Raw genomic sequence first — 27,180 nt, 5'->3', positions numbered from 1 at the left:
GAGACCAGAACACCCTCCCCGAAGCCCCACCCACTGCCTTGCCCTCACGATGCCCGTAGGAATCAAGGGGCTTCTCTTAAAAATGCTGGGACACCGTGACCATCGTCCTTTGCTGCTGAGGAAACACGGGCACAGAGAGATTCAGCATCCTGCCCGAGGTCACACAGCTAGGACGTAGAGGGACGTGATTTGAATCTGTCTGGGGCTCCAGGCCATGAGCTGGAAAGGCCGTCAGTGGGAGCTGCCAGGAGACGACAGGGAGAGAGAGAGAGAAAGAGAGAGAGAGAGAGAGAGAGGGGCTCGGTGTAGGTCCGCAGGGACAGTCCAGTGGGAAACAGTGGCAGGGTTTGAGATGTGAGGGGGGTGAAAGGATCACATCTAAGATCTAAAGAGATTGGGTTACTATGTGAGAGGACTCCGAGTTGGGGCTAGAGAGACTCAGGGCTCCAACTAGGGGGACGGGAGGTATGGAGTGTCTCCACGGGAAATACATGAGTCCCGCTGTCCCTGAAACCATTGATATGGACCCCAAGAGGCCGTGATGTCCCGAGAGCCGTGCGGGTTGGGACACAGGTCATTTGCCAGAATGGCCAACGACGGGACCCCCTGGGATGGGCGAGATGGGAGGGGCCGCCTCCGGGGCAGGGGCGTCTGCCCGTGTCACCGAGTGACTGTGCGTTCCTTGCCCCTAGCCGGCGAGACCTGGAGATTGAGCGGCCCATGCCCGGAGCCCACACAGTCACCCTGCAGTGAGTAGATTTTCTCCTGTTCATCATCTGCGTAGCCTCGCTCGGCCACCAGCAGGGCTTTTTCTGAGTTTGGTTAGCCGTGCCACCCTGTGCTGGGACATCGGCGGCGGCAAGCCCGGGGGTGCCTTCTTCCTAGGAGTCAGGCACGACCCAGCTGCACTTGCCTCCTCCTTGTGCAGGCCTTGAGCTCCTGGGGTGTCCCTGGGACGAGGGTCGGAGCCTTGGATGTCAGGGAAAGAGTCCGCTTCGGATAGGACTTATTAAGCACCTACTTTGTGTCGAGTACGGTGTTAGGCTTTGCTTTCACAGAGCCTGGAGACGAGTCAGACGCAGGACAACCCACCCTAAAGGCTGGCAGGAAAATACGGTCGTGGATGCAGCTAACTGCATTCCACCAGTGATGTCTGCCTTTTTACAGTTTCCTAAGTGAACTGTATTATTTGACACCTGAACTTGCCATGTGCCATTTCCTTTGTCAGGTACGTTGCCTCGGTCTCTGATCTTGACTCACGGCAAAGTCCTACTCCTCCCTCTTTGAGGAGAGGATGCTTGAGGCTAAAAACACCAGGGCACGGAAATTCTCTGGGTGAAATTCATACTAGGGTGTAAATGACTGCCAACCCAGTTTATCCGAAAAGCAAAGCAGAGGATGAAAGGAGAAGGAAATAAAAAGAGCAGAGGCTACTACTGGGGAAACCCGAATAATTTTTTTTGGAACCCTGGTCCCAGCCTGGCGGGCCTGGGAGCGTGTGAATCTTTCAGTGAATTTCGTGTTCCCTCCCCCTTTCTCTCCCTGCCCCCAGGTGTCCTGCTTTGTTGGTGGTTGGGGACAGTTCTCCTGCTGTGGATGCCGTGGTATGTAGAAATCGTCCAGTCGTTTCTGTACTTTGTTCAACAGTCCAAATCTGCTTGGCCTTCGGACAGAGGGCCCAGACCCCGGCTCCTTGGCCTGGTGACTGCCAGTCCTGTTTGCTTGGTAGTGGGCCCTCCGACTTTTCTCCCAGGCCCCATCACCTGCCCGTCTGCCTCCCACTCGTTTGTTTCTACGGGCGTGTTTGCCACTCGGCTTCCTGGCCGAGACACTCTGCTCTCGTTTGGGAACCCGTTTGCAGACCTGGTTGGCGCCTGATTGTCTGGCGGGGCAGAGAGACACTGGGGAGTGGGGCTTAGACAACGCTTTCTGGGTCATTCCACCCCTGATTCCCACCTATGATGTTGTGGAGGCAAAGCAAAGACTGCCTTTCCAACATGCCCCTAGCAGGGGACAGAGGGACTTAGGGGCTACTGAGCAGAGTCCTAAAGTGGTGATGTGCCTCGTGCAGTGGGCTGCAGAGTGAGATTTGCAAAGGCTCATTTGGCAAAGAGCTGAGACGTCTTAATGGACTGTGGGCGTCCTGTGGTCTAACCCACTGGGCGTAATCATAGGATGCATCAGTAGAGATACACTTCTCACATCAGAGGAGGGCATAGCTCTCCGGTAGGCACTTTGAACATCACAGGTTACGTGTGGGCATTTTGCCCAATTTTGGATGCACTGCTAAGATGGTCACTGACAACGCGAAGAGGGGAAGCAGCTCATAGTGGATCCCAGTTCGCATGGTGGTCAGGACTGGAGATGTCGAACGTGTAGCATCTGCGGCCGCGACTGGTGAAACCAGGCCATTCAATCAGCAGCTCTTTCCAGAGTCTCCTCTGGGTTTTAGCGAGTCTTCATAACAACCCTTTGAAAAAGACATTCACCCATTTTATTGATGACGAAACTGAGGCTCAAAGAAATTGCCCGAGGTCGCTGCACGACAAGGTTGGAATTTATGGCCGCCTTGCTTAATCTCGAAGCCCGCGTTCTTCCTTCCATGCTAGCGGGAACGCTGGGGTCGTTGATGCCAGTGGCAGGGAAGCGAGGAGGGGGGAAAGACTACGCCTGGGGCTCCAGATAGAAAATTAGCACATTTCTTCCCCTTTTCCCCGTCCAGGTGGAGTGCAACTCGAAATTGGATCCAACAAAGACGACTCTCCTCAAGGTACCGACACAGTGAGGGGGGTTGGTGTGAGTTCTTTCTTAGGAACCCCTGGCGGCCGCAAGATTGAGTCGTGCCTGACTGAGGCAGAGCTGGTGGTCAGAAAGCGTAGAAATGATGATTTCACGTGCATGCGTTCACAGACGTCTCTCTGCTGGGCACTGGCTGGACACCCGAGGCTGTGAAGACGAAAGGGACCCTCTCTGGGACCCCGAGAGTCCGTGGGCTCTGATGAGGGATGGCCCAGAGTTGTGCGGGCAGGGGCTGTGCCAAGGGTGGGGCTGGGGCGTTCCTCCGAGAGGGGCTGGTGCCTGTGGGAGAGGAGAAAACGCCCCCCTCCCCCCAGGGGCCATGGAAGAACATCTCCTCCAGCAAGTTCACTAGGCCTTGAGGCCGGGTGGGGGGTGTGAGCCCTCCCTGACCTGACCGCACAATCCAGCCCGGGAGGCGTCTGATGCTTACTGAGGAGGGGGGGCCTAGTCCCCGTAACTGGCTCTTTACGCACATTTTCTTCCAAGATTCCCTCACCAGGAAATTGCAAGATGGGAAGATGGCAGGCTTCGGGCCTGAGGGGGCCACTGATGGGCTAAGGCGGGAGCCCCTTTGTCTAAGTTACCCCAACACACCTGTTTGTCTGGACTCCGACAGCATCCGGGCTGCTGTCCCAGGACAGAGATGGACAGGCCACAGTCACTGCTGACAGGGAGAGGGGGAAGGAACATTCTAGAAGAGTGGGTTGGTCTCCTAGTGTCCATAACAAGTACCACCAGCTGGGTGGCTGAAAGTCACAGGAGACTGTTGTCTCCCCATCCGGAGACTGTAAGTCCAAAGTTAGGGTGTCCCTGGCTTGTGGCCACCTCAGTCCCATCTCTGCCTCCGTGCCACCCAGCCTTCTCCTCTGGGTGTCTCTGTGCCCCAATATCCCCCTGGTTTTAAGGACCACGGTCATTGGATTTAGGGTCCACCCTAATCTTAACTCATTCTGTCTGCAGAGGGCAGGTGACCTGAGAAAAAGTGGCCGATTTGATGGTGGATGGGGATCCAACCCGTTTCAGCCCGATTCCAGACAGTCTGTCCCCGCTGCACTCCTCTGCCCGGCTGCCTGGGCCCTGGAGTTAAATTCTGGCGTCCCGTCCCTGCATTCCCTTACCCAGGGTGCCTCAGTTAGCGTGGTCCTGAGGCTAGCCCTCAGGGTCTAGCCTTAAGACTCAGGGCCTTGGGATGGCCCGGCCTCAGCCACTGTCACACACGCCTGCCAGACCTCCGTCTCTCCAAGCCACCTTCACCCCATCCCACCCTGCCGCCCGGGGTCTCCCAAGCCCTGGGCCCGGCTAATAGTCACACGTGCCTGTGGCAGCCTTGACTGAGAGGTGGCAGCTTTAGCTTTGGTGAGTCAGTAGGAACTTTGGAAGCCGCGGCATTTACCAGGGTGACCAGTGAAGAGACCATTAGGCCTCTTAGATGGAGCCGTTTCTTTCTGAGGGAGTAGTTAAAGAGAATGTGCAAACAGGGCCTCATACAGTGAAGGCTTTCGGGTCAGACGGAGCCTGGCCAGAGCCTCACCGGGGCTTTGAGCTCTCCCGGCGTCGGCCGTCAGGAAGGCACAGGTCAGTGCCGAGATGGACTGTAACCAGAGCGGCCCTGCTGGGTGGGGATGGGTGTTTCCCCGCCTGTAATGTGCCCAGCGTGGGGTCAGGGCAGCAGCAGGAGGGTGCCCACTTGGAGGTACCCCTCTTCTGGGGCGTCTGGCACTAACCAGCTTCCCTCTCTCCTAGATGGCGGATTGCGGTGGCCTCCCGCAGATCTCCCAGGTGAGCCCCACCTGCCACCCCTCCCCAGGCAGAGGGCAGGTGCCTCTGTGGCCTGTCACTACCCCCTCGTCCCCCGCCTCCTGCCTGTCCCCCACCCCACCGTCACATCCGCTCACACTGTGGACGCGTTACTGTCTATACACGGTGCTTGCACATCAGGGCTTCGTGCAAGGAAAATAGGAACCCCCGGGGGTTAGATAACACCAGGGTTGACAAGCATGGAGGGGTTCGGTTGCACAGACACAGCTTGGCAACCGTGGACCAGAATCTAGATGATCCTGACCTCAAAGGCCATGGGCTTCTGCTGGAGTTCAAGGCCCGGGCAGAGGGGGCAGGCAGGAGGTGAAAACAGAGTGTGTGTTCATGTATGTGTGTGGGTGTGAACACGTGCGTGTGTGTGTGTGCAGACGTATAAACATATCAATCAGCACAGGGCGTTTGCCGCACCGTCACTGGACCCTCCAGTTCCCCACCTGTAAATAATCCCACCAGCCTAACAGTGGATGGACTTTTTAATCTATGTCCTTGATTGTATATTATTATAGTTCTCTGCTCTGTCTTAAAATGAAACATTGTGTGACTTTTTGGTCGTCCTTTCCACCCATCTGTGGAAGAGGATGGAATGATGCCTTTTCTGTCTTCCCTTTCTTCCTGCCATCCTCAAAGGGCTTCAGAGCTTCTGTAATCCGGCGGCAGTCGAATCTGGCTCTTCCTCTAGCTGTATGTACCCTTTGCCCCTGCCCTGCTGAGCTCCCTGGGGAGCCTCCTTTGCCGCCGTGGGCACGCGCCTGGGGTTTGTCTCACCTGCCAGGGTGCTGGGGGGGACGAGACTGAGGGCACAGAGCATCAGAGGCGTAAGTCCACATCAGGCTAACTTTTCCTCCCAGTGGGTCTCCCCAGCGGGTGATCCAGGTCGGACCCCTGTGTGCCTGGCGAGGGGCTTCTTATCCATGAGCCTGTTGTCCGGACAGCGAACCCAGGTTGGGGAGATCGACCAAACCAAACTTAGATTCACAGAGGGGAGAAGGGCCGTGTGCCCTCCTCAGTAATGGACCAGGACCTGACATAAATATTTGAGGAGTGTTTTGTTTTGTTTTGTTTTGTTTTTGTTTTTAACCCCAGGCATATATTACCTCTCATCGTCTAGGTACAAAATAATCCACGCCCATCTATAAAAATGCGAAAATGTGGGTGAATAAGAGAATAATTTACAAACAAGCTTTACTCGCTTCTAATCTCCTTTTATAGTTGCATACATTTTTTTTCCTTACTTTAAGCAAAATGCGGATCATTTTGCGTGTATATTTTTCATCTGTCCACGTAACTTGCTATCTCAGAGCCCTCCTCCTTTCGTTAAAAAACGCTCTGTATTTTTTTTTTAAGTTTATGTATTTATTTTGAGAGAGAGAGAGTACGAGTGGGAGAGGGGCAGAGAGAGAGAGGGGGAGAGAGAATCCCAATCAGGCTCTGTGCTGTCGGTGCAGAACCTAACGTGGGGCTCGAAGCCACAAACCGCGAGATCGTGACCTGAGCCAAAATCACGAGTCAGATGCTTAACCAGCTGAGCCGCCCAGGCGCCCCTCTGTGTAATGTTTTTAATGACAGGACAAAATGCCGCTGCACAGATACACTGTAATTGATTTTTCCTGACGCCCTATTGCCGGACATGTATAAGTTATTTCTGGTGCTTCAGAGATCCCTGCGGTGCTACAGAGATCAGTTCTCTGATTAATTTCATGTGGCCCCACCAGTTTCAAGGATTGTCTGGTGGAAAAGGGAGAGTCTCGGCTCTGAGTCCCCCAGTGAGCCGGCGATGGCTGAGAGGTTCATCTGGCTGCCCCCGGAGCTGTCCCAACAGAAAACAGTCTTCTCTTTGGGGGTAGTGAAGTGTTTCACTGGGGATCGGAAGAAGAGATCCCCGAGAAGTCGATTTCTGCATCAGGTGGATCCTGGATCTTGACTCATTGCTCTAGACCTTCTCTCACTGCAAGCCCCTCCCTCCAGAACTCTGTACAGAGGTAGAGGCACAAGTGGCCGTTGGTGGCTCGGTTATGCTCTCCGTCGTGTTCCCCTCTGCTGCCACTAGAAAAGGACAAAATCCTTTCGGTGTTTTATCTGCTGTTGTGTTATGCCTGACAGCTGGGAGAAGCCAGAGAAGGATGGGGTGTCCCAGCCATCAGAGGGAACAGATGGGCTCCCAGCAGAGCCCTGCTTAGACATAAGTGTGAGTTAATACCCGCACATTAGCGGTGGAAGCTTTATCCATGCAGCCTGCCCCCGAGATTCCTGCTGAGACGGCACAACTCCAGGACGGGCTAGGGAGAGAGGGGCCAGTTTTCCTTCCATTTGACCTCCCTCCCTCTCCCTCTCCCTCCACCCGCCTTCCCTTCTTCCTTTCTCTGTGTGAAATGAGAACAGATCCAACCCTAACCGTAGTTAAAGCACATTATGAATGTGTGGCAACAGCTGAACCAGCCCAGGCTTCCAGGAGACCAGTTCAAGGAGGACCGTTTACCGTGTAATCCCTCCCCTTTCTGCCCTTACGAGTTGGGTGCGAGTTTACAGAGGCCGTTCCCATCCTTCATTCCATTTGAAAGGGGAACAGTCCTTAGGGATGAGAAGAGCAAGTATTTATTGCAGTGTCACGAAAGGGGAAAGATTGTTTCTGCCGCCATGCTGGCACGGAAGTCCCTGGCTGCCTGCAGCCCCGACTTGTACCTCTTGTCACTTGCTTACCATTGTCACACAAACCCCAGAGAACATCTTGAGCCCAGTCTCTCTTTTAAATGACATGTGGCTCTTGGTAGAATAGTGGCAGGAGTTGGTGGAGGCGGGCGGGAGCACTGCCTCTGCTGATGACTTCTTCACGGGATAGGAGGAGTAAGAGGAGAATAGACCCAGGGCATTGCATTTGAGAGTTGTAGTTAATTCAGACTGTGAATATGGCCTTTACTTGGGAGCATTCACCCCCCCAGTTCGGATTAAATTAAATTTGGGGGAGTATTTGGTAGAACCGGGTGTGTTCTTGGCATTCCCAACTCATTTCACTCACAGTAGCCCCACTGATTTGGTTAACTGGTTGGCCCGACTATCCATCCATCTCTCCATCCATCCATCCTTCCTTCTTCCATTTTTTTCTGGTCTTCCGTCTGTCCATCCTTTCTTTTCATCCATCTGTCGATCCTCCTTACTTATATCCGTCAATCTTACTTCCCTTTTAGTTATTCACCATCGTTTCTTCCTTCCATCTCTCCAGCCATCCAGCCTGCTCTTGAGGCTGAGAAGGAACTGCCTTGAGAACACAGAGTTTAGAAAGCCCTGGATTAATCCGTAGGACCCACCCACCGCTAACTAATGGCAGGACCTTGGATGGATTATTTGCCTCCATGACTGTTGGCAATGAAATCTATGTGAAAACGGCACCGACCTCGTATAGTTGTTGTCAGGGGAAAATGAGGTGGTGCCACAAATGCCCTCAGCACCGCGGGTGGCACATGATGTTGGTGCCCTTACATTCTAGAGGCTGAGTTAGACACATCAGCTTATCAGTGTAGTCTTCTTTATAGAACCTCTCAGAAGAAAGCGTGGCTCTCTGTTCTTGTTTCACAGGCGAGGTCATATAACCTGATCAACCCCCACCCCCACCCCAGCTACGAAGTGAATTTGAAATTTTTCTCCCCAGCCAAAGCTGACTTTGGTCCCCGTAGTATCTCATCGCCTTTCCTTTCCTTTTGTGTGTTGTTCTAACAACATGTGGTGGCCTTCTCCCTCGGGTCAAGCTCTTCAGCGAAGGTGACCACAGACACAGCTCCACGAGGCCATTCGTGGTCTGGACCTCCGGCGACTGACCGCACTCTCTCTCTTTTTGTCTCTTGCAGCCGGCGAAGCTTGCGGAGGCCTTCAAGTACTTCGTGCAGGGCATGGGATACAGTAAGTGTGGCATTTCCAAGCAGGTGGTAGGTGGAGGGCAGGTGTGGGAATTGAAAATATGATGACCCGAACCGGGTTTGGATGAGTACTCTGTGTCACCTTGGCCACCTTCAGCTTTTTGCAAACTGGGAAGGTCAGGAGAAGAAATATTTAGGTGTGTGGAGGACGGAGGGCAGCGTAGAAATTCTAGTGTCTCCTTTATACCACAGGGGCTTCTTCTGTCTCCACTGATGAGCAAAAGTTGTTTTACAGCAGGGAATTTTCTGTAGATTTAGCTGAGGACTAGCTCGTTAAGCACCAGGAAGACAAGAGCGAAGCCATGAAAACCTTTTACCTGTTGCCTACATGCTTTCTTAAGAGCCTTCCAGTCGTAGGTGATGATGATGGTGTTGATGCTGGTGATGAAAGAGCGTTAGTACATCCTTCATTTTTTCTCGTTTCATCATCGTGACCATCCTACGAGAATACCCTTCTCTCGTTTCACAAGTGATGGCCCTAGGCTTTGAGACCTGAAGCAAGGAGCAGAGTGGGGATCTCTGAAAGTTCTTTGAAAACTGTAAAGCTTCTGTGCCGGCAGGTGAGAAAGTCACTTCTGCTCAAGACCGTGTGTCTTTGCTAACCCATTAGATTAGGGAATTGAAGGATAAATACGAGCATAATTCAAGACCTTGTGGTTTCTCACTTGATGACTATAGTTTGTTGGACACCTACAGCCCTTGTTCATAAATGCAGTCCCGTGACCAGAACAGGCAATGCCGAGTTCAAGCAGCTGGGTTCCAGCCACAGGGGGTGCCCGTTGACGTGTGAGCCATGATGGGGTCCTTTTGACTCTTTCTGCCTACTGTGTAGAATTATAATTTATGTGCTCATCTTAACTAGGAAGTCTGAATGTCTAATCTCTTCTGGGTCCCCCCCCCCCCCCCCGCCGAGACTGAAACTATTTGTTCATTTAAAATAGTAATGACGTGTTTGGTAAACTGACCACAGTCTTAAGATTGGCCTCAGCCATGTTTAGTTTCTAGAGAGGCCAAGAGCTGCTGAGCCTGATTTATATACTTCGGGCAGAGTCTGTGTCCCGAGGTGCCCTATCCCAACAGAAAACATCTGCCTGTGGGTCTCCTGCCTTTTGATCCGCTTTCCCCACAGGAAAGTGCGCGGGCAGAGACGGTGCCTGGAGGATGCCGTCGGGCAGGCTTCATTTACCTGGCAGGGCGTGTGTCATGATTCGTTTGTCTTGGGCCTGCCCTGGGTTTGGATTTCTGCCTTGAAAGTGTATTCTGGGGAGAAAGGAAGTGAAAGGCAGGTTTTGTTCCATCCGACACACACACACACACACACACACACACACACACACACACCAGCTTCTATTTCCAGAAAGCTGAAGCATCCGGCAGGTTACAGGGGAAGACGGCAGGAAGGCATTTAGTCCCAGAGGCGTCAGCCACAGAAAAAGCGCGTCGTCGTCTACTCGAGTGCCTGCCTGTTCAAGCTGGGCCAGGCCTGGCTAGCTCTTTGCCCCCATGACACCGTTCTGTAGTCGCCAGAGCCCCGCCAAGGTCGGTCAACCTCTCAGATTTGGGGTTGAGGAGTAGGTGAGTGGCAGAGGTGAGAATGATCTCACTTCTCTCTGGATTTAAACACTAGCTCTTTGAGAAGGGAATTCAGTACAGCAAAGACGAATTCTCTTTGTGGGTATGTGTCCCAGAAAGCCAACTCCCACGCCCATGGGGCGAATAATGTGCCACCTCAGATGGCAATGTCTGTTGTTCAGCGTGGCCTTCGCAGTGATGCTTTATTTGGGTGATGTGCTAGCTTCCTGTAGCTTCCCTGAGAGCTCCTCACACCCTGGATGGCTTTAAAAAGCAGAAACTTATTCTCTCATACTGCTAGGGTTCTAGGAAGCCAGAGGTCCAAAATCAAGAGAGATGCAGGGTCATACTCCCCTCAGAGGTTCTAGAAGTCTCTTTCCTTGCCTCATCTCAGCTTCTGGTGGGAGCTGGAAGTCTCTGGTGTTCCCTGGCTTGTAGCCACATTACTCCCATCTCTGCTCTGTGGTCACGTGGCCTTCTGTGTGTGTGTGTGTGTGCACGCACGCGTGCATTTTGCAGGGCTGTTCTGTCTCCTCTTCTGAGGAACCAGCCATTGCATTAGAGCTCACCCTAATCCGGTATGGCCTCAACTTGTCCTATTGGCAAGGACCCTATCTCCATTCTAAGATTCTGGTCGATATGACTGGGGGGGAGGGGGAGGGGCAGGGTTCAGTCCTGTACTTCCTTTCACTTTCTCAGCCACCTGCTACGTGCAAGGGCATTTTCAGTCCCGAAGAGTGGACGTTGCCATTGATTGTTCCTGGAAGCTCACAGGCTTCTCTGGAAGAGATGGCAGGTGATGGCTGGGCCGCAGACTTGCTGTGTGGCCGCGGTTCCCCCACCTGTGGCGGATGGGTATCAGCCCAGCCGGCCTGGACGATCTTCCCCACTCCAGAGGTTGTGGGTGGTAGGGGGTTGTGGTACACGGGCACACACGTGGGTTTTGCTGCCAGGGGATTGGCATTCCCATGTTACTGATGGTGACGGAGGGCTCCGAGCCGGACTCTTCCAGAGTCACACAGCTGTGAAACAAGCGGCAGATTTGGGATTCAGACCCACCTGTAGGTTCAAGCCACCGTGTGGCCGCCGGTCCTTACCCCATCAGAGCCTCACTTGTCCACCTCTGTGAGCGGATACAGGGAGGACAGAGAGCCTGGTGGCCGGATCGCCCCAAGGATGGACAGGTCAGGCACGAGGAGGCACCGTTGCCGACGGGCAGGTGCCTCTGAGGTTCTCCCCTCCCTAACCCGGTGCCCCCCACCCCTCTCTCCCCAGTGCCCTCGGCCAGCATGACCCGCCTGATGCGCTCCCGCACGGCCTCCGGCTCCAGCGTCACGTCCCTGGAGGGCGCCCGCAGCCGCTCCCACACCAGCGAGGGCACCCGCAGCCGCTCCCACACCAGCGAGGGTGCTCGCCTGGACATCACCCCCAACTCCGGGGCCACCGGCAACAACGCCGGGCCCAAGTCCATGGAGGTGTCCTGCTAGGCGGCCTGCGCCGTGGCCGTCCCCGGACTCTGGGCTCACGCAACCGCCCTTCCTCCAGCCCTTCCCGCCCTGCCTGCCACACCACACGTAACTCGTATTAACCCAAAGCTTATGGTGTAAGACAGCTCTGGGGGGACAAAGTTAGACCGGGTTTGTCGAGGGCGCCTCTCCCATCAGGGCAGGGCGGGCAGACCAAAGGAAAAGAAGCATCTCAGTGTCCTGTGCTCATTGGCGGGTGGCCTGGCGGCCACCCTCTTACCCTCCCTCAGAGACGCCAAACTGCCAAAAACAAGACGCACCGCCCTAGACGCTTCCTAAATCCAGGCCTAGGCTGGTTCTAACGGGCATTTTGTCGGAAGCCCAGCCCCTTTACTTCCTGTTTCCTCTCCAACTAAAGAACAACTGACCCAGTTTCTGGAAACAAAACCCCGTTCTGATTTGGGTAGGGGGAGAGCCGCGGATGGTGGGGAGCTCTTTTAACTCAGCAAAACAGGAAGCGGGAAAGAGGTGGACTTTCTGTGGAGGCTAGAACGCTTGGAAAAACAAATCTACGCAGTGAAACGTGAAGAAGTAGGTTTCTCAAGTTCGTGTATATATCTACTTTTTAATGCCGAAACACACAAGCCTGCTTTTCTGGCATCCTTTCAATGGGTGGTGAAAGCGGGCGACAAAATCTCCGGGCTTTCCCAGAGAAACAGTCTTGGCAAACATTGGTATCGTGAATTCAAGTCTTTGGCTCGGCTGTCTTGCCTCCTCCACAGCCCCAGCTTCCTACCCCAAGTTCATGAGTGAGTGATCATGTTGTTTGTGGGGAAGATCATTTAGGTTTGCACTTGCTTTCTTTGAAATGGAGGGAAACATTCCAAACAGCTGTACCTGGACGTGATGAGTCTCCATGCATTGGGGGGTGGGGGGGGTGGGGGGGTGGGAGGGGAGAGCAGGGGCAGGGGAGTGGGGGGGGGGCTGTTTGGGACCAGTACAATTGTGATTGCAGTCGATCCCACCCTGGTTCCCGGGAATCTTGTGTGATTGAGTTAAATCCAGTTTCCGATCTTTGACAACTGGGGTTGAGTCTGAACTTGACGGCTGAGTGTTTCTGACCTGGTAACGTCACTGGATCTGCGGGTAGAACTGTTCTGCTCTTGTAGGGGGTGGGGATTCACACAGAGAGTGGTGGCTGAGAAGATGTAAGGATTCTGGAAAGTTCCATGGGATTTCCTTCCCTCTCCTGCCGTCCCCTCTTCCCTGCCCCTCTAACCTTTCGCTGAATGGGGCGGCACCACTGACATTTTTGGGCAACGTGAGCATAGCTGTCAAATTCCTATACTACTGCCTTTTGATTTCATTTGGCTAACCATTTCTTATAGGAAGTTTGATCAGAGTGGATGGATGGTTGCGAATCAGCCGCCGGGGCCTGGTGCTTTCTGGGACCCTAGAGCTGGTAGAGGGAAGTATTCAAGGCTTCCAGGTTGCTTGAGGGGCAGTGACTCAGTTTACCGCACCTGCCACCTGGGAGGCTTCCCCTGACCTGTGCAGAAAGGTCAGGGGTCAGGGCAGGAGTGGCTGAATCCAGACAGGAAAAAATGTTGTGTACAAGGCTTTCCAGAGGAGTTTCTTAATGAGATATTTGTATTTATTTCCAGACCAATAAATTTGTAACTTTGCAGTGGCTTGTGTCTTTTTCCTCTGAGAGATCGTGTGTGTGTGTGTGTGTGTGTGTGTAGCCCCACCGTATAGGGAGGGGTCCTTCCTTACCTGGGACCTCCTGACACCTGTCTTGGAGCATTGCTGTCCCATAAGAATATGAAGCAAGCTGCAGATGTTAAGTGTAAATTTTCCAATAACCACATTCTAAAAGGAAGAAACAAATGAAATTAATTTTAATAATATATTTCACTTAACCCCAGCATATCCAAAATATTACCAGTCCAACATAGAATCCATATAACAGCTAATAAGGTATTTCAGCATCTTTATACTAAGAAAACAGTGAGTATTTCACACCATAGCATCTCTCAATTCAGACCAGCCCCATTTCAGGGGCTCAGTACCTTGGGCCAGCACCGTGACAAAGGGTTAAAGCTTTTCAGGCTATATTTAGAAGGGAAAAAAAAATTTTTTTTTTTTTTACGTTTTATTTTTATTACAGGAAAGCATGTGGTAAGACCACTCCCTTCTCACCGCCAGTGACAATTGCTATAATGTGTGTTTCCACTGCACTGAAAAATTAAAAAGTTAAAAAAAAAAGTAAACACAACAGGTTTTAGTATAACCTCCCATTTTTATTTGGGCTTTTTAGGCTTGGTTTCAAATTTACAGAACAATTGCAAACCTAGCGCCGAGTTCCCATAGACACCCAGTTTCCCGATTCGTAATATCTTCCTTTATTGTAATTGACCACAACTAAGAAATCGACACTGGCACATTGCTATGAGCAGAGCTCCACACTTTACTGGAATTTCCCTAGCTTCCGTCCCAGGATCCCATCCAGGATGCCACATTACATGCAGTCCTCATGCCTCCTTAACTTCCCCTGGCTTATAACTGAGTCTCAGACTTTCCTGGCTTTTGATGACCTTTTTGAGAAGCCCTCGTCAGGCATTTTGTAGAATGTTCCTCGATTAAGGTTTCTGTGGTACTTTTCTCATGGCTCAAGGGGGGGGGGGGTGGGTTTTTGGAACGAAGACCACAGAGGCAAAGTGCCAGGCGATCAGCATGACAGGTCAACGAAAGAGTTACCCCGGATGCGGTTGACCTTGAGCACCTGGCCGAGGCTGTGGTTCCCAGGGTTCTCCACTGCCCTGTTACTTCTTCCACTGTCCCACACTCGTCCTGTGGAAGGAAGTCACTAAACGCAGCCTCTGCTCAAGCCCACCTCCCCTTTTTAAAATGTTTTTAATGTTTATTTTTGAAAGGGGGGGGGTGAAGACAGAGGGAGACGCAGAACCCGAAGCAGGCTCCAGGCTCCGAGCTGTCAGCACAGAGCTTGATGTGGGGCTCGAGCTCACAAGCTGTGAGATCATGACCTGAGCTGAAGTCGGACATTTAACCAACTGAGCCACCCAGGCGCCCCGTCCACCTCCCCTTTTAAATAGCTATCTTGCTGTTACTGGTATTGGCTTTTCTTCACTGGAAGAGTTTCTTAGAGTGTGCTACTCACTGAAAACTTGAAGTCTGCATTATGGTGGATACACTGTCATTTCAGAAACTGATTTGGAATGGCAAGGAGTTAGCACAGTGCAGAAGGGCAAGAAGGCATTCCCAGCCAAGGGGCCAGTGTGGACGCCAGAGGATGGAAGACGAGTGCCTTTGTGAGGAGCCTGTAGTGTAGACCGGGGCGGGTGACCTTGGAGGCTGGCAGGCAGTGAGGCAGTAAGAGTTGTATACGTGTAAGATGACGATTCCATTAGAGTGATGTGTAACTACCCAAATGTGACCACTGTGTGACATAATAGCTTATGCTTCTTTATTAAGTTGAATAGTGGCATTGGGGCAGATCTCAACAGAATTTCTAGGTAGTGATAAGCGTAAGAATATCTTGAGATATCTGCCAACCGGTGATATTGGGGTTCGTTGCCTATGCTTAAACGGAAGAGTGTGCTAAACCACAGTTAGACTGAACACAGAGATGCATTTGACCCTCATCCTAGTACGTGGCCCCTGAATTCTATCCCCGGACTGCTGGTCGGGCGACCTCAGGGTAAAGAGCTAGAGCGACCTCCTGCTCTATCTAGCTGCAGGAGAAGTTTTTTCCAATTGGCAAGAAGCACCTTCTCTGTGTCAGGTCCTGTGCGGAAGTCAGAACAGAGAAAGGGCAGGTGATGGTAAAGCCGAGAAGCAAGTTCCATAGCAGCAGGTGCATACATCAGCTTGGGGGAGTGGGGGCATGGCACAGACCCCCGCTGGACCCGCTGGGCTCAGCTCCTCGGGGCTCGGGCTTCCAGGGCGGGCGTGAACTGTTACAGGGGTTTGCATGCACCAGCAGCTACCGAGAGATAGGATACCCAGGAGGCTTTTCGCCAGCTGGGAGGTCTATTTCTGTCCTCCTAGCTACTTGTTTTGGTTTCTAGCCCCAGACCCTTGGGTTTCGGTAGTAGTTGGGAGACCAAGTGTGCTCTGAGATGACCCATGTGCAGGATCTGTGGGGACGGCCGAGGGCTTCAACTGTCGCCCTGTTCATTGTCCCTTCTCAGACACAACCTCACTATCCGTCCTTGGATCGGACCCTCGATGTAGCCCCGATCCATCTGGTCACGTACTTGTCTTGGGCTTCATAGGCTGCAGGGAAGTCTTTCAACGTTGTCCCACGTGGATTCCCAAGGCGGAAAGTGAAACCTGGCCTTGTGAGGTTGGAGACCAGATTAGGGAGGGGACCTGGGGAGCACATCAGTTTCGTTCTTTGCAAGATCAGATTTCTCTGTGCCTCCAAAGCCCAATAAAATGGTGGCTCTTACCCAAAGGCTGTGACCTTCAGGTTCTTAGATGCGGAACGAATCAGGTCTTTGTGTCTCCTAAGGGAAAGAATAGAATTGATTCAGCTTGATTTCGGTATCCACTTGCTGTCCAATCCACTATAACTGGGTTTGTCCTTCCCAACCCCCTCTCCCCACATGACTGCCTCAGGGGTTCTAAGCAACCGACGTCGTTGTGGCCTGTAAATCGCCATGGGCTGCGCCCAGTTAAATTCATTGACAGCCAAACTCACTGTTGCTGGACAGACCCTTCCTTATCCCTGCTCTGAGAAGTATTTGTTTAATGCCCCTGTGTGACAAGGGCATCCTGCAGACACGGGCCCAGGAGTCCGTGTGGTATTTATCATGTGTATCCCCGTAGGTGTCCTTTTCTCCGATATGAGCATTTCTTTGGCATCTCCCGGGCCAGCACAGATGCCCGGCACCAAACAGGAGGCTTTTGTTAAACAGACAAACACTTCCTCGAATGATAGCAGTATTTAGCAAGTATTGTTGTTTCCCCTTTTTAGCCTTTATCTGTGAGGATGAGTTATCTTTGCTTCACCGTTACGAAAGCCGAGGCTCAGAGAGACGAAATGGCTTGTCCAGTCATTTCTAAAATAAACTACATCCCTCGCTGCCTTTTAAAACAGTTCACTGAGCACATGACTAATGCAGCCACTATTGACGTCTTGGGATGCTAGAACATCAGTTCATTCCCTGGACCGGACACAGATGACCTTAAGGCTCTTATTGCTTGTGGGGATATTTGTCTGTTAAATAGCCTCGCCCAGGCTTGGATGACCTGTCTTTCACTGTGTCTTCTCTCTGCTTCTTAATTCTTCTGTCTCGTCCTCTGCTGGCAGGCTGATGCTTCCTCGTGGCTATCAATAAGCCGGCTTTTAACAGCTTCCTCTCCCTCTTGATGGGAGTCATTTTGGCTCAGGTCTCTACTTGGAAGGAACTCAGGTGCAGCAGTACCTTAGACTTCTGAACACGTAGGATGCTTCTGCATTTTTATTTCATCAGGGAGGGGATCGAGAGCACTGAGATCTCGGCCACATGCTTTTTTTTTTTTTTTTTTTTTTTTTTTTTTTTACCTTCACAATAAAGTGCTCTGTCCGTTTTCCCTCCATCCCATTTCGTGAAATTTCACCCACCTGATATAATCAGAAATGTCTCCCCTAATCTACACATTTCTCTTAATCTGGGGCATCTATAGGACTCCATGATCTAACTTCCAATTTTGAAAAAGGTATGCGTCAGGACAGAAGTGCTCTGGGAAAGGATTCACGTGGCCATTATCCTTTTCTTGGCATTGATTCTTTCCCTATTATAATAGCATGATGTGTTTCGGGGTTGGTGAACGAGGGGGATTTCCCCAGAAGGCATCAAACGTGTCTTTCACCCCATGTACTCGGCCATAGGCACATCTGTTCACGTGGCTATGCAGGTACTATGTAGTGCCCCGGGTTTGGGAGACAGAAAAGTATGGCACCTTTCCTGCCTTAAAAAAGCAGGGTGTTTAGGGGCGCCTGGGTGACTCAGTGGGTTAAGCGGCCGACTTCGGCTCAGGTCATGATCTCACGGTTTGTGAGTTCGAGCCCCGCGTCGGGCTCTGTGCTGACAGCTCGAGGCCTGGATCCTGCTTCGGATTCTGTGTCTCCCCCTCTCTCTGCCCCTCCCCTGCTCACACTCTGTGTCTCTCTGAGTCTCAATAATAAATGAACGTTAAAAATTTTTTTTAAAAAAGCAGGGTGTTTAATCAAATTATAGCACATAATGAAGGCATAAAAAGAAAAGTTAGGGGATCAAGCAGCGTAGGATTAAAATAAAAAAGCGTTCAATCAAACATTGGTGACACCTTTTCTCTATATTTGTTACTCTGAAATAACCATCTAAATAAGTAAAAAGCATACAGGCACATACCCTGACTCCAATTTTTGCTGTCGTTTTGCTGGTTATCCCCCTGTTCCTGAAGAAACTGAAAATCTGCCAATAATACCTGGTTTCGTTAAGTGCTTACCATGCGCCAAGCTCGGTCCTGGAACCCCGAATGCCATTTGCATTTTCCACATCACAACATCGCCGCCACAAAGGCAGGTCCCATCCCATCATTTTCTGCATCTCAGAGCTGAGGAGACGGAGGTGCAGAGGGATTAAGTGAGGAATTCCAGGAAAGACTGAAGTGTGCAAAGATCCACTCAACCCCCGAAGTCAGAGCGGTTTCCTTTTTTTTTTTTTTTTAAGTTTTTAATCTTTATTTAGTTTTGAGAGAGAGAGAGACAGACAGAGTGCGAGTGGGGGCAAGAACAGAGAGAGAGAAAGAGACACAGAATCTGAAGCAGGCTCCAGACTCCGAGCTGTCAGCAGAGTGGGGCTCGATCTCACGAACCGTGAGATCACGACCCGAGCCGAAGTCGAACGCTCAACCGACTGAGCCACCCGGGCGCCCCCAGAGCGGTTTCCATTTTACCGTGCAACCTCCCCCACACGCCTCTTTACTCTCGCTGGTTCCTAAGGCAGCTGGCAATCTCCATGTCTGTACATCCGATTCTCCAACCCCTGCTTCCCCGGTCCCTGCCCTGTGCCACACCCCGTGCTAAGGCCCAGAGGATGCCATCATAGTCCCTGCCCTCAAGGTGCTAGCTGGAGATGTAGAAAGGCATTGAGTGAGTGAGTGAGTGAGTGAATGAATGAATGAATAAATGAGTGAGCAGTAAAGTTTCCGGAGCTACCTTCCAGCGTGGACATACTTGTAGTGCTGGTCTTTTGTGAATTTCAGAATTCATACTTCTAAGCCCGTCTCCAAATTTCTAGCTATTTTCATGACCGTATGTGAAATATCTGGGACCTAGTCTTCACCATCTGCACATCTGTGGAATGAACGCGATGTTCCATCGTGACGCATGATAACTGCACGCACAAGAAGATCTGGTAAGTCATTTCGCGGATGGTTTATTGCCTCCAGGACAAAAGCATAAACGGGGAATTTGCGCACCGAAAATCCTTCACGTCGAACAAACATGTTCCACGTTACACAAATCATGAGAAAAATGAGGAATGTTGTAAAACATGACAGATCGCCCAAGTGCTCTTTTTTTCCTCTGTTGGGAAATTCCAAAACATTCCTTCATTTGTTTTTTAGTCACTTGCAAAAATGGCGGTAGGAATACTTAAATATGAAGTCACAGTTTGAAAATAGATATAAACACACAGACACACACACACACACACACACACGTATATGCGCACAGATACACAGTTGACCGTTCTGACCATTCGTGAGTCCCAAGCTCTGCAGGCTTATTATTGCAGTTGCTTTACAGCAAGATAAGTCTTTAAAAAGCAGTGACTTAATTCAATAGAATAGTCAGGGGTTTCGTTGCTTCCCCATGATCTCTAGGTACACACAGCACAATGTTAATGAGATTATAGACAACTGTATCATTCAAACCTACTTGCTTGACTCCCTCTCTGAATCACCTTGAAATTAACATTGTCCGGACACAACCCTGTTGTCAGTAAAGCACCTCTTGGTACCTTTTGATTTCGGGGGCATGCGCACCGGGCTTGGGGTCAGGAGAGATGGCTCAAGGGTCAGACTGACCTTGGTTGGCAATCCCGGTCTGCGGTTCCCTAGCTAGTAAGACACTGAGCAGAGGACGTGACATCTATGAGCCTCGGCGTCTTCTCTCTGAAGCGGAAAACGATTATAACGCCAAGTCTCATAGGTTTGCTATGAGGACTAAGAAAGATACAGCAGGAAAGCACCTAGCCCAGGCCTGGCACTCAGTAAGTGCTCGCCAAGTGTTGACAATAAGGTTTAGCAAGAAGTGGTGGTTTGAGAATACAGGTTTCCTCTCTCCCCACCTAAGCACACCAGAGAAATTCACTTGAGGCGCTAACGTGAATTTCTTCACCAAAGGCTAACAAATCCTTCGTGTACCTTCCCCTTATCCCAGAACACGGAGTAACAAAGGACTGGAGACACCATCTGTCTTGTCTACTGGATGGCCTTGCCAATGAGACGCTCTTCTGGGGGTCATTCGTGCTCTTCCTGGAGGCTTCCCCAGGAGCCAGGCCGAGGGGAATAAGCTGGAATTTGGGCTCCAATTTGTTTTGGCTGATTTCTCAGCCTCTTTGAGTCTCAAACTTTCCGTGTATAGAAACGGGGACGAGAAGCTTCCTTCCAAACGTCATGAATGTTAGTAAGATAATTTAAGCAAAGTGGGTGGCACCAAGGAGGCCTTCAAAAAAGGGGCATATTTTCTTTGTGACTAATATTCCTAACTTTTATTGAGGTCGGTCACACCACTGCCGAGCGCATCTGACTGCTAGAAAGGTTTTCCTTGCATTGGTCCCAAATCTCCTTCCCCATGACTTCAGAACATGGAGCTGAGACTTTTCCCAGGGGAGCCTGCCTAGGACACGTCCATTTCTCAAAACCAACATAACCGGAGTTACCCCAGCCCACTCGGCCCCAGGGCACTCCCGGATTCCTCCATCCAGGTTTCCTAGGATCTTGGAAGCTATGCTCATGTTTCCAAACTGGGATGCAGAGTCAGGAAGAACCCAGCTCTTGGATTTCTGCTGAATTTCAAACGCGGTTAGCCGTCATCCGGTCCTTGTGATTTGTAGACCTCAGGTAATTTCACTCTGAGAAAATCCAACGTAGATCCACACAGGCTTAGAGAAGAGCTAATTCTTGGGGTAAATGCTCTTCACACAAAATGTCTTTTTCAACAAAAAAAGACATTTGTTTAAATATCCAGTGTCTCCTTCCTAGGGCACTTTAAATAAGTTGGCTGATAAGATCTGTACCTTTGGAAGAAGAGAGCCTCTGAGTAAAAGTAGGAACACATACATGGTGTCTTTTATTCCACAAATATATATTGAGGACCACTGTATGCCTTGTATGGACCAGGCGTGGGGGAGGTCATGGTCAGGAAGGCATATTTCCAGTCCTTTTTTCCTATTTCAGAACCCCTGGCCCACCAACACCGAATTCCCTCAGGAATAACCCGCACATCTCTCATCCGAAGCATTGGATAAACAAAACCATCTCTTAAATTCATGATGAGAGCTGGCTCCTGATCTGAAGGAGGGGAGGACCGATTCATGGAGTTTTGTCCATCCCGTATTTTTTTTTTTTTTTTTGGATGCTCAGGCACCTACATTACCTGAAAGCGAGATACGCTTCTCTTGGGAAAGGAGCTAGAGAGGCAGTAAAACGAGTGAAAAAACAAGGGCAGGAAGTCGGTTACTCTGACATGTTTTCCTGCTCGACACGCTTGGGAGCTCTAAAAAAGTAAGGACAGAGACACGGGTCGTAAAGTCAATCCGACTTGGATTTGAATCCTGACTTCCCCACGTACCCGCTGGCTGACTTCGGTCAAGGCTCCGTAGCTTGCTGAGCTGCTATTTCACATTTGTAAGAACAGAAAGAATAATAGGCCCTTGCCAACACGATTGCCAAGTCTCCCCACGAGCCGATGCATGCAGAGCCCTGGGAACAATATCCGGCAAACAGAAGGTAGTAAATAAAAGAATTGTGACAGTAAATATTTATATTCTGTTAACAAGATAAATAATAGTCTCATTTCCATTCATAACAACCTTCTGTTCCTTTTAAGCTTCAACTCACTTTGACATTTAGTCCCTGTTAAATATATTTCCGTTTCTAGACAACTGGTAAACCTGTCTTCACACCAGGACTGGGGGTTTGGGTCAGCAGACCCGAAGTCTGTGAGAAGGGTCACTGCAGCAGAAAGAGCGGTGTCCTTGTGCCCCAGACTGATGCAGAGTGGATCCACTTCGTGGTTTGAGCCACATACAGCCTGTAGCTGTCTCTGTTACTTTAGGCGGGTCTGGCCCGGACTTCAGCGGGGTCTCCCAAGGCCCGTAAGAGCAGAGCAACGTCCCGGGATGCCACTCTCAGGGGTCAGAGGGGCCATCCTAAGGGCTCCCCCAACTCCCAGGAGCCCCGAAGCAGGGAGAGGGTCTGGATGCCCAGAAGAGCTGGCCAGCTGCCTGGTGTCCTGCTGGTCAGCAGCAGATTCACGCCAGGGTCCATCACTTCTGAAAATTGGCCGACCCTGTTCTGACCCTAGAGTATTGACTGGAGACTTTTCCCGTGAATAAGAATGAAAGTCATCAAATTGCATTTCTGACCAAAACGAACCAGTGTGGACCCTTTACCATGCAGGGATGACGAGAGACTTAGCCCAAATCTTCGGAATCAGAGACACTTGGGTGTGCTACGGTCAGAGCTGTCTATCAGCGTCCACGTGGCAGGACCCACATAATAGACTGTTCCATTGTCCTAGATCCCATCTGTGCTTCTGAACGGACCCAAAGAGTCTTGTGGTTTGGCATCTAGAAAGGGAAGGAGCGATGTGAAATGCCTAGCTGATTCTGTTCCTTGGAACTCCGGTAAGATCCAGCAGGACTTCCAGTGACTTGGACAGGCTTGGGTTTTGTCCAGAAGAGCTGGAGACAGTCACTTTGTTTGGAGCGTATGCAGAACACGGCCAAGGAGAGAAGTCAGAGTCTGGGCCCGAGCAGCAGCAGAACGGGTCGTTCGGGTGGTTGGAAACAAGACAGGGGGCTGACGGTCTGGATCAGGATAGTTAGAGGTCAGCGGGAAGTGGACGAAGAAGGCTCAACTGGGGGCCTCGGAGGGCTGGCTGCTTTGCACACACTGGGCCACGCCCGAGCCCCGTGTTTTGTACCCGTCTAATTGGCAATTTCTGGGAAGTCAGGGTAGGATTCTAAGTCGGCAAAGATATCGTTGGGATTCCTACAACTCAGGTTGCAGAAGCAAGCGTTGATCCATAGGACCTGGCGGGAGAAGCCAGGCCCGTCGGGACATTGGAAGGAGACGTCGATGGTCTTGGACTTGTAGGGTATGCAGCACCTGCTGTCTGTGCACACCCCACAGTACTTTGGCCGGTAGGGACGCGTGCTGGTGCAGCCGGCGAGGGTGAAGTTCATGGATGCCGCGGGCTGGTACACGGCCAAACACTTCTTCCCTTCCTGCAGAAAAGGAGGTTTCAGTTGGGGTGCTCAGAGGATGCACAGTCACTGTCCTCCCTCCAAACCCTCATTTCTCCCTTCGCACTCACCACGCAGGAACCCTCCACCTTTCTTTCAGGTCTGCAGCATCTTCAAGCGAGGTTGGACCTCCCCAAACACGGCGAGACCCAGACATATTATGCAGAAGCGACTGAAGGCCTCCCCGGGCCCTGCCTGGCATGCATGGTTCCTCCTCGCAACCTATAAGGTCTTCTTTCCTACCTTTCCGCCTTGCCCACGCCCAGGACTCTCTCACCGTTTTGCCAACGCAGGATGTCTGCGTAGCTCCCTCGGTCTACCAAGTGTCCCAGCTGCTGAGTGCTAGAACCATCACGGGGTTCCATGATCGGGGAGCTGCCCTTTCCCCTAACCTGTTCTTCCTCCTCTCCCCACAGACACACACATCCTCCTCATGCAGCTTGCTTGCTCAACCAGAGTGTATTCTGGAAAACTAGCTCTATCTCCCCACTGGGCAGTGGGCCACTTGAGAGCAGGGCCCTTACTGTGACTCTACAATCTAATTCCGCACCCCGTACCCAGTAGGCACTCACTAAATTCATTGAACGAATGGCTCTCCCATGTGCCGGCACCACGCCAGAACTGGGGGCGGAGCAGGCCCAGGCCACGCAGGGCTTGACGCTTATACAGATCGAGGAGCCATCTTGGGTTCATAATTACAAAACCAAAATTGGGTGGGAAGCAAGAGGCAACAGCAAGGACTTGAGTTGGCTTTATGGTAGACCCACCTCTACCTCAAAGGCACGGTGCCTTCACCCAACTTGGGGCCTTTGTTCCCATCTTTCCTGCAGCTCACAACTCTTCCATTCACGCTCTCAGTTAAACCACATCTGCTGAGTACCTACTCTGCACCAGGCACCAAGAATATGGAGGCCAGCGTGGCAGAGGTAACTGATCAGAGAGGGGGCGGAAGAGGGAAGGGAAGAAAAAGGAGAAGGAGGAGGTGGAAAGATCCAGTTGGCTGGCACAGAGATAATGGAGTCGGGGTGGGGGACAGGCTTACTGATGAGGAGCCTGTGGCTCAGAGATGCAGAGACTGGCCACAGTCATGGGCAGTCAGCAGCAAATGGGCATTTGACTCCTGACTCCAGCTGTCCTGAGCCCTCTTTAGAGCTCTCCTACTGCCCAGTGTGACTGTCATGTCCGTGCACTTGGGTGTGGGCTGGGACAGGACCACAGGGTGAGTGGCAGTCAGTGAGGGTCCCTGAGCATCTCCACAGGAAAGCACTTCCAAGGGCCTCTGAGTTCTCTCCAGAGTGTCCCTGACTCTGAGAATATGGTCACCGCAATGCTTCCGTTGCCCGAAAGCCCGCTGATACACACTATCCCATGCAACTCTTCCGAAGGGGGCTTAACTCTTCCCATTTTCCAAACGGCCCCCTCGAGGAAGTGCAGGCACCAGGCTTTAAGCTGGGCTTGTAAGATGCCTACCCCGCCCTGGAGGGTGGACTCACCTTGATGTGTGGACGGATGTCCACGTCGCAGGGCCGCAGGGTGCAGAGGCGGCTTTCCTGCTCAGGCCAGCACCGGGTGTTGACGTTGGAGATACGAGTGGAGACCCCCAGGCCGCAGCTGGTGGAACAAGGGCTCCAGGGGCTCGTGTAGGCTATGCAATTCCTGTGCCACGGCTCCACCTCACCCGTGGCCGCTGTGGATATAGGGACCGGACTCCCTTTGAGTCGCCAGACGCCATCAGCCACTCCGCCCCACCCTCAGCGCCCACAGGGTCCGGGACCCTGAAGCTTCAAGAGGAAAGAGGTGGGCCATCTCCCCCCACTCCTGAAAGGGCAAGTGAACTCCTAACCCCTCCCCAGGGAGAGGAGGATCTGCTCTGGGCTCCTCTGCTTCTCTGGAAGAAAGATCATCTTTAGAGACAGGTGGACCAGAGTGCAAATCCTGCGTGACCACCTCCAAGCTGTAGGGTTCCGGGTAACTCACTCCGGGCCTCGGTGTCCTCGTTGGAACAGAACACCTGCCTTCCAAGGCTGGTGTGCCAAGGAAAGGGCCTGTTTACTGAGTGCATATCAGGCACCTGCAAGGTGCTATCCCTGCCCCTGCAGCGATCAAGTTTATTTGGAGAAAGTCAGAGGGAGTGTCTATCCCCTAGAGCCTAATAGCTAATCTGGGTGATGCTGAGGGCACAGTGGTTAAAGAGACACACAAGCTTCAGAGCCAAATTGCCTGGGTTCAACTATGAGCATGGCCACTCAGCAGTCGGGCAGCTTTCGAGAAGCTAACCCCACCTCCATGCCTCAGGCTCCCCACTTGCAAGAGGGGTTGACACTAGCATTTCTCTCCCAGGGCTGTGGACAGAAAAGATGGGTCCGCACCTATGAAAGCCACAAGCTGTCTCTGGCCCTTAGTAGACTCTCAGTAAACACGAGCTTACGTGGCTTCTTGACTGTCAACTAAACACCAAGTCTTGGATGGTTCTATCCATGTGTGCATCCCAGCATCTAGAACATGGTGAGTGCTCACTTACTCTCTGAGTAATGGAAAAATGGGCTAAGCTAGAGGGGGAGGCAAGGAAAAAGCCAGCAGGACAAAAGAGAGGTGCCACAGAAAGACGGAACAAGATATACAAGAGAAGCCTCAAAGAGGAAGCCAGTCCCGCCCTAACACACGTGCCCACAGGCAGGAAGACAGAGAAAGGACCGGGCAGAGAGGGGAGAGGAGGAAAGACAGATGGTAGGACAGGGGAGCGGGGGAGGGGGAGAGAAGGAAGGCGGGGGAGGGAGGCTGGTTTGCAGTGGGGAGGACGGGAAGGAGGGGGGAGAAGAGGGATAAAAAAAAATGGAGAGGGGTCAGGGCCGGACACTCAGCCCCTCCAAGTGAACAGGTGTGCAGGGAACGGGGATGGATGCAGGCAGGAAGGAATGAGTGAAGGGGAGCTTTGAAAGGCAGAAGAAACAAGAAGAGGCAACTAAGGACAGAGGAGAGGAGGGCTGGGATGAGCTGGGGGTGGGAGCACGGAGGAGGGAGGCGGAGGGACGGATTTGCCTAGGAGGATAAAAGGGCTTTGGTTTCTGGGTCGCCCACTGGCAGGCAGGGGCTCTGCTCGTCCTGGGTCAGAACGGGGTCACTGGGCCACATACAATGGGCAGCCAGCCACTGCCCCTCCCCCTGTGACCCTTGTGTGGCTCTGCCGGTTGGGGGCCACGGTGGGACTATTGCCTTGGGCCTGCTAGGAACAGAGCACGGCCAGCCCAGGCCCCTCCGGAGAGGCTCTGCCCCCCGGAACTGCGGGGAGGGGCAGGACCACTGGAGGGTGGCACCCGCTGAGGGCACACAGCCTGGGGGCACATCTCTATTGTCTGGGCTGGTCCCCTGGCACCACCCCCCCTTTCCTGCTTTCCAGTTTGTTCTCTGAAACACCTTCTTCACCTAGCTTCTGCAAAACCTCTTTCTCCCGTTTCTGTCCTGCCTCTTGGATTCGCCTGTCTCAGCTTTTTCTCTCCCTGGCCTTGAATGGTGGTGTTTCCGGGGCCACACCTATGGTTCTCCACCTGGGCTATTTTGTCCCCCAGTGTCCAATGGCAATGTCTGCAGGTATTTTTGGTTGTTACTCCCTGAGAGGCAGGTGCTGCAGACATCTAGTAGGGAGAGGCCGGGGTGCTGGTAGACACCCCACAATGCACAAGGCAGCCCTCCCCACAGAGTCTTCTCTGGTCTGGGATGTTGTCTGTACCAAGGTTGAGAAACCTTGCTCTACACAGTCTCCCTGAACAATCTCAGGCACTTACAATTGTTAGGAAACCATCAGTACCCTTGAAACCCCAGACTCTGTTGGCATCTTTTCACTCCTTCATGTCCACTTGTCTGGCAGACACTTTCCTTCTAGAGATATCCTCATCTGCTGTCTTCCGTGTCATCAGCTGCTCCTGGTTTTCCTCTTCTATTCCCCACACTCTGTCCCTGTCCCCCTCAAATGTCAGCCCTCCCAGACCTCTGTCTCACTCTACATATCATCCCTGGACCATCGTACTCGCCATAGGCAGCCCCAGGTGCATGGCTTCCAGAACTCTCTCTGCAGTGGATTGATGCTATGAC

At 52.0% G+C, this 27,180-nt stretch overlaps 2 protein-coding genes across 5 annotated transcripts in view; one reads left to right on the top strand and one right to left on the bottom strand.

Annotated features, from left to right (window-relative positions):
* NDRG1 (N-myc downstream regulated 1) overlaps positions 1-12,312 on the top strand; it is a 54,462-nt gene extending 42,150 nt beyond the window's left edge. For all 4 annotated transcript variants that reach the window (XM_058699141.1, XM_058699144.1, XM_058699140.1 and 1 more), the window contains 6 exons: positions 693-749; positions 1,553-1,604; positions 2,723-2,770; positions 4,543-4,578; positions 8,457-8,508; positions 11,373-12,312. In XM_058699141.1, the coding sequence (XP_058555124.1) occupies positions 693-749; positions 1,553-1,604; positions 2,723-2,770; positions 4,543-4,578; positions 8,457-8,508; positions 11,373-11,584 (457 nt within the window). In that variant the 3' untranslated portion in view covers positions 11,585-12,312. The remainder of the gene's footprint in view (positions 1-692; positions 750-1,552; positions 1,605-2,722; positions 2,771-4,542; positions 4,579-8,456; positions 8,509-11,372) is intronic.
* A 6,665-nt stretch (positions 12,313-18,977) lies between these two features.
* The window catches only part of CCN4 (cellular communication network factor 4), a 34,057-nt gene continuing 25,854 nt past the window's right edge, over positions 18,978-27,180 (bottom strand). Inside the window, exons 4-5 of the mRNA XM_058699139.1 lie at positions 24,585-24,778; positions 18,978-23,073 (exon numbers count right to left, since the gene is read on the bottom strand). Of these exons, the coding sequence (XP_058555122.1) occupies positions 22,774-23,073; positions 24,585-24,778 (494 nt within the window). The 3' untranslated portion in view covers positions 18,978-22,773. The remainder of the gene's footprint in view (positions 23,074-24,584; positions 24,779-27,180) is intronic.

Source organism: Neofelis nebulosa, chromosome 14 (assembly GCF_028018385.1).
Source record: "Neofelis nebulosa isolate mNeoNeb1 chromosome 14, mNeoNeb1.pri, whole genome shotgun sequence".
Classification (NCBI taxonomy): domain Eukaryota; kingdom Metazoa; phylum Chordata; class Mammalia; order Carnivora; family Felidae; genus Neofelis; species Neofelis nebulosa.
This window is presented reverse-complemented; position numbering and strand designations above follow the sequence as displayed.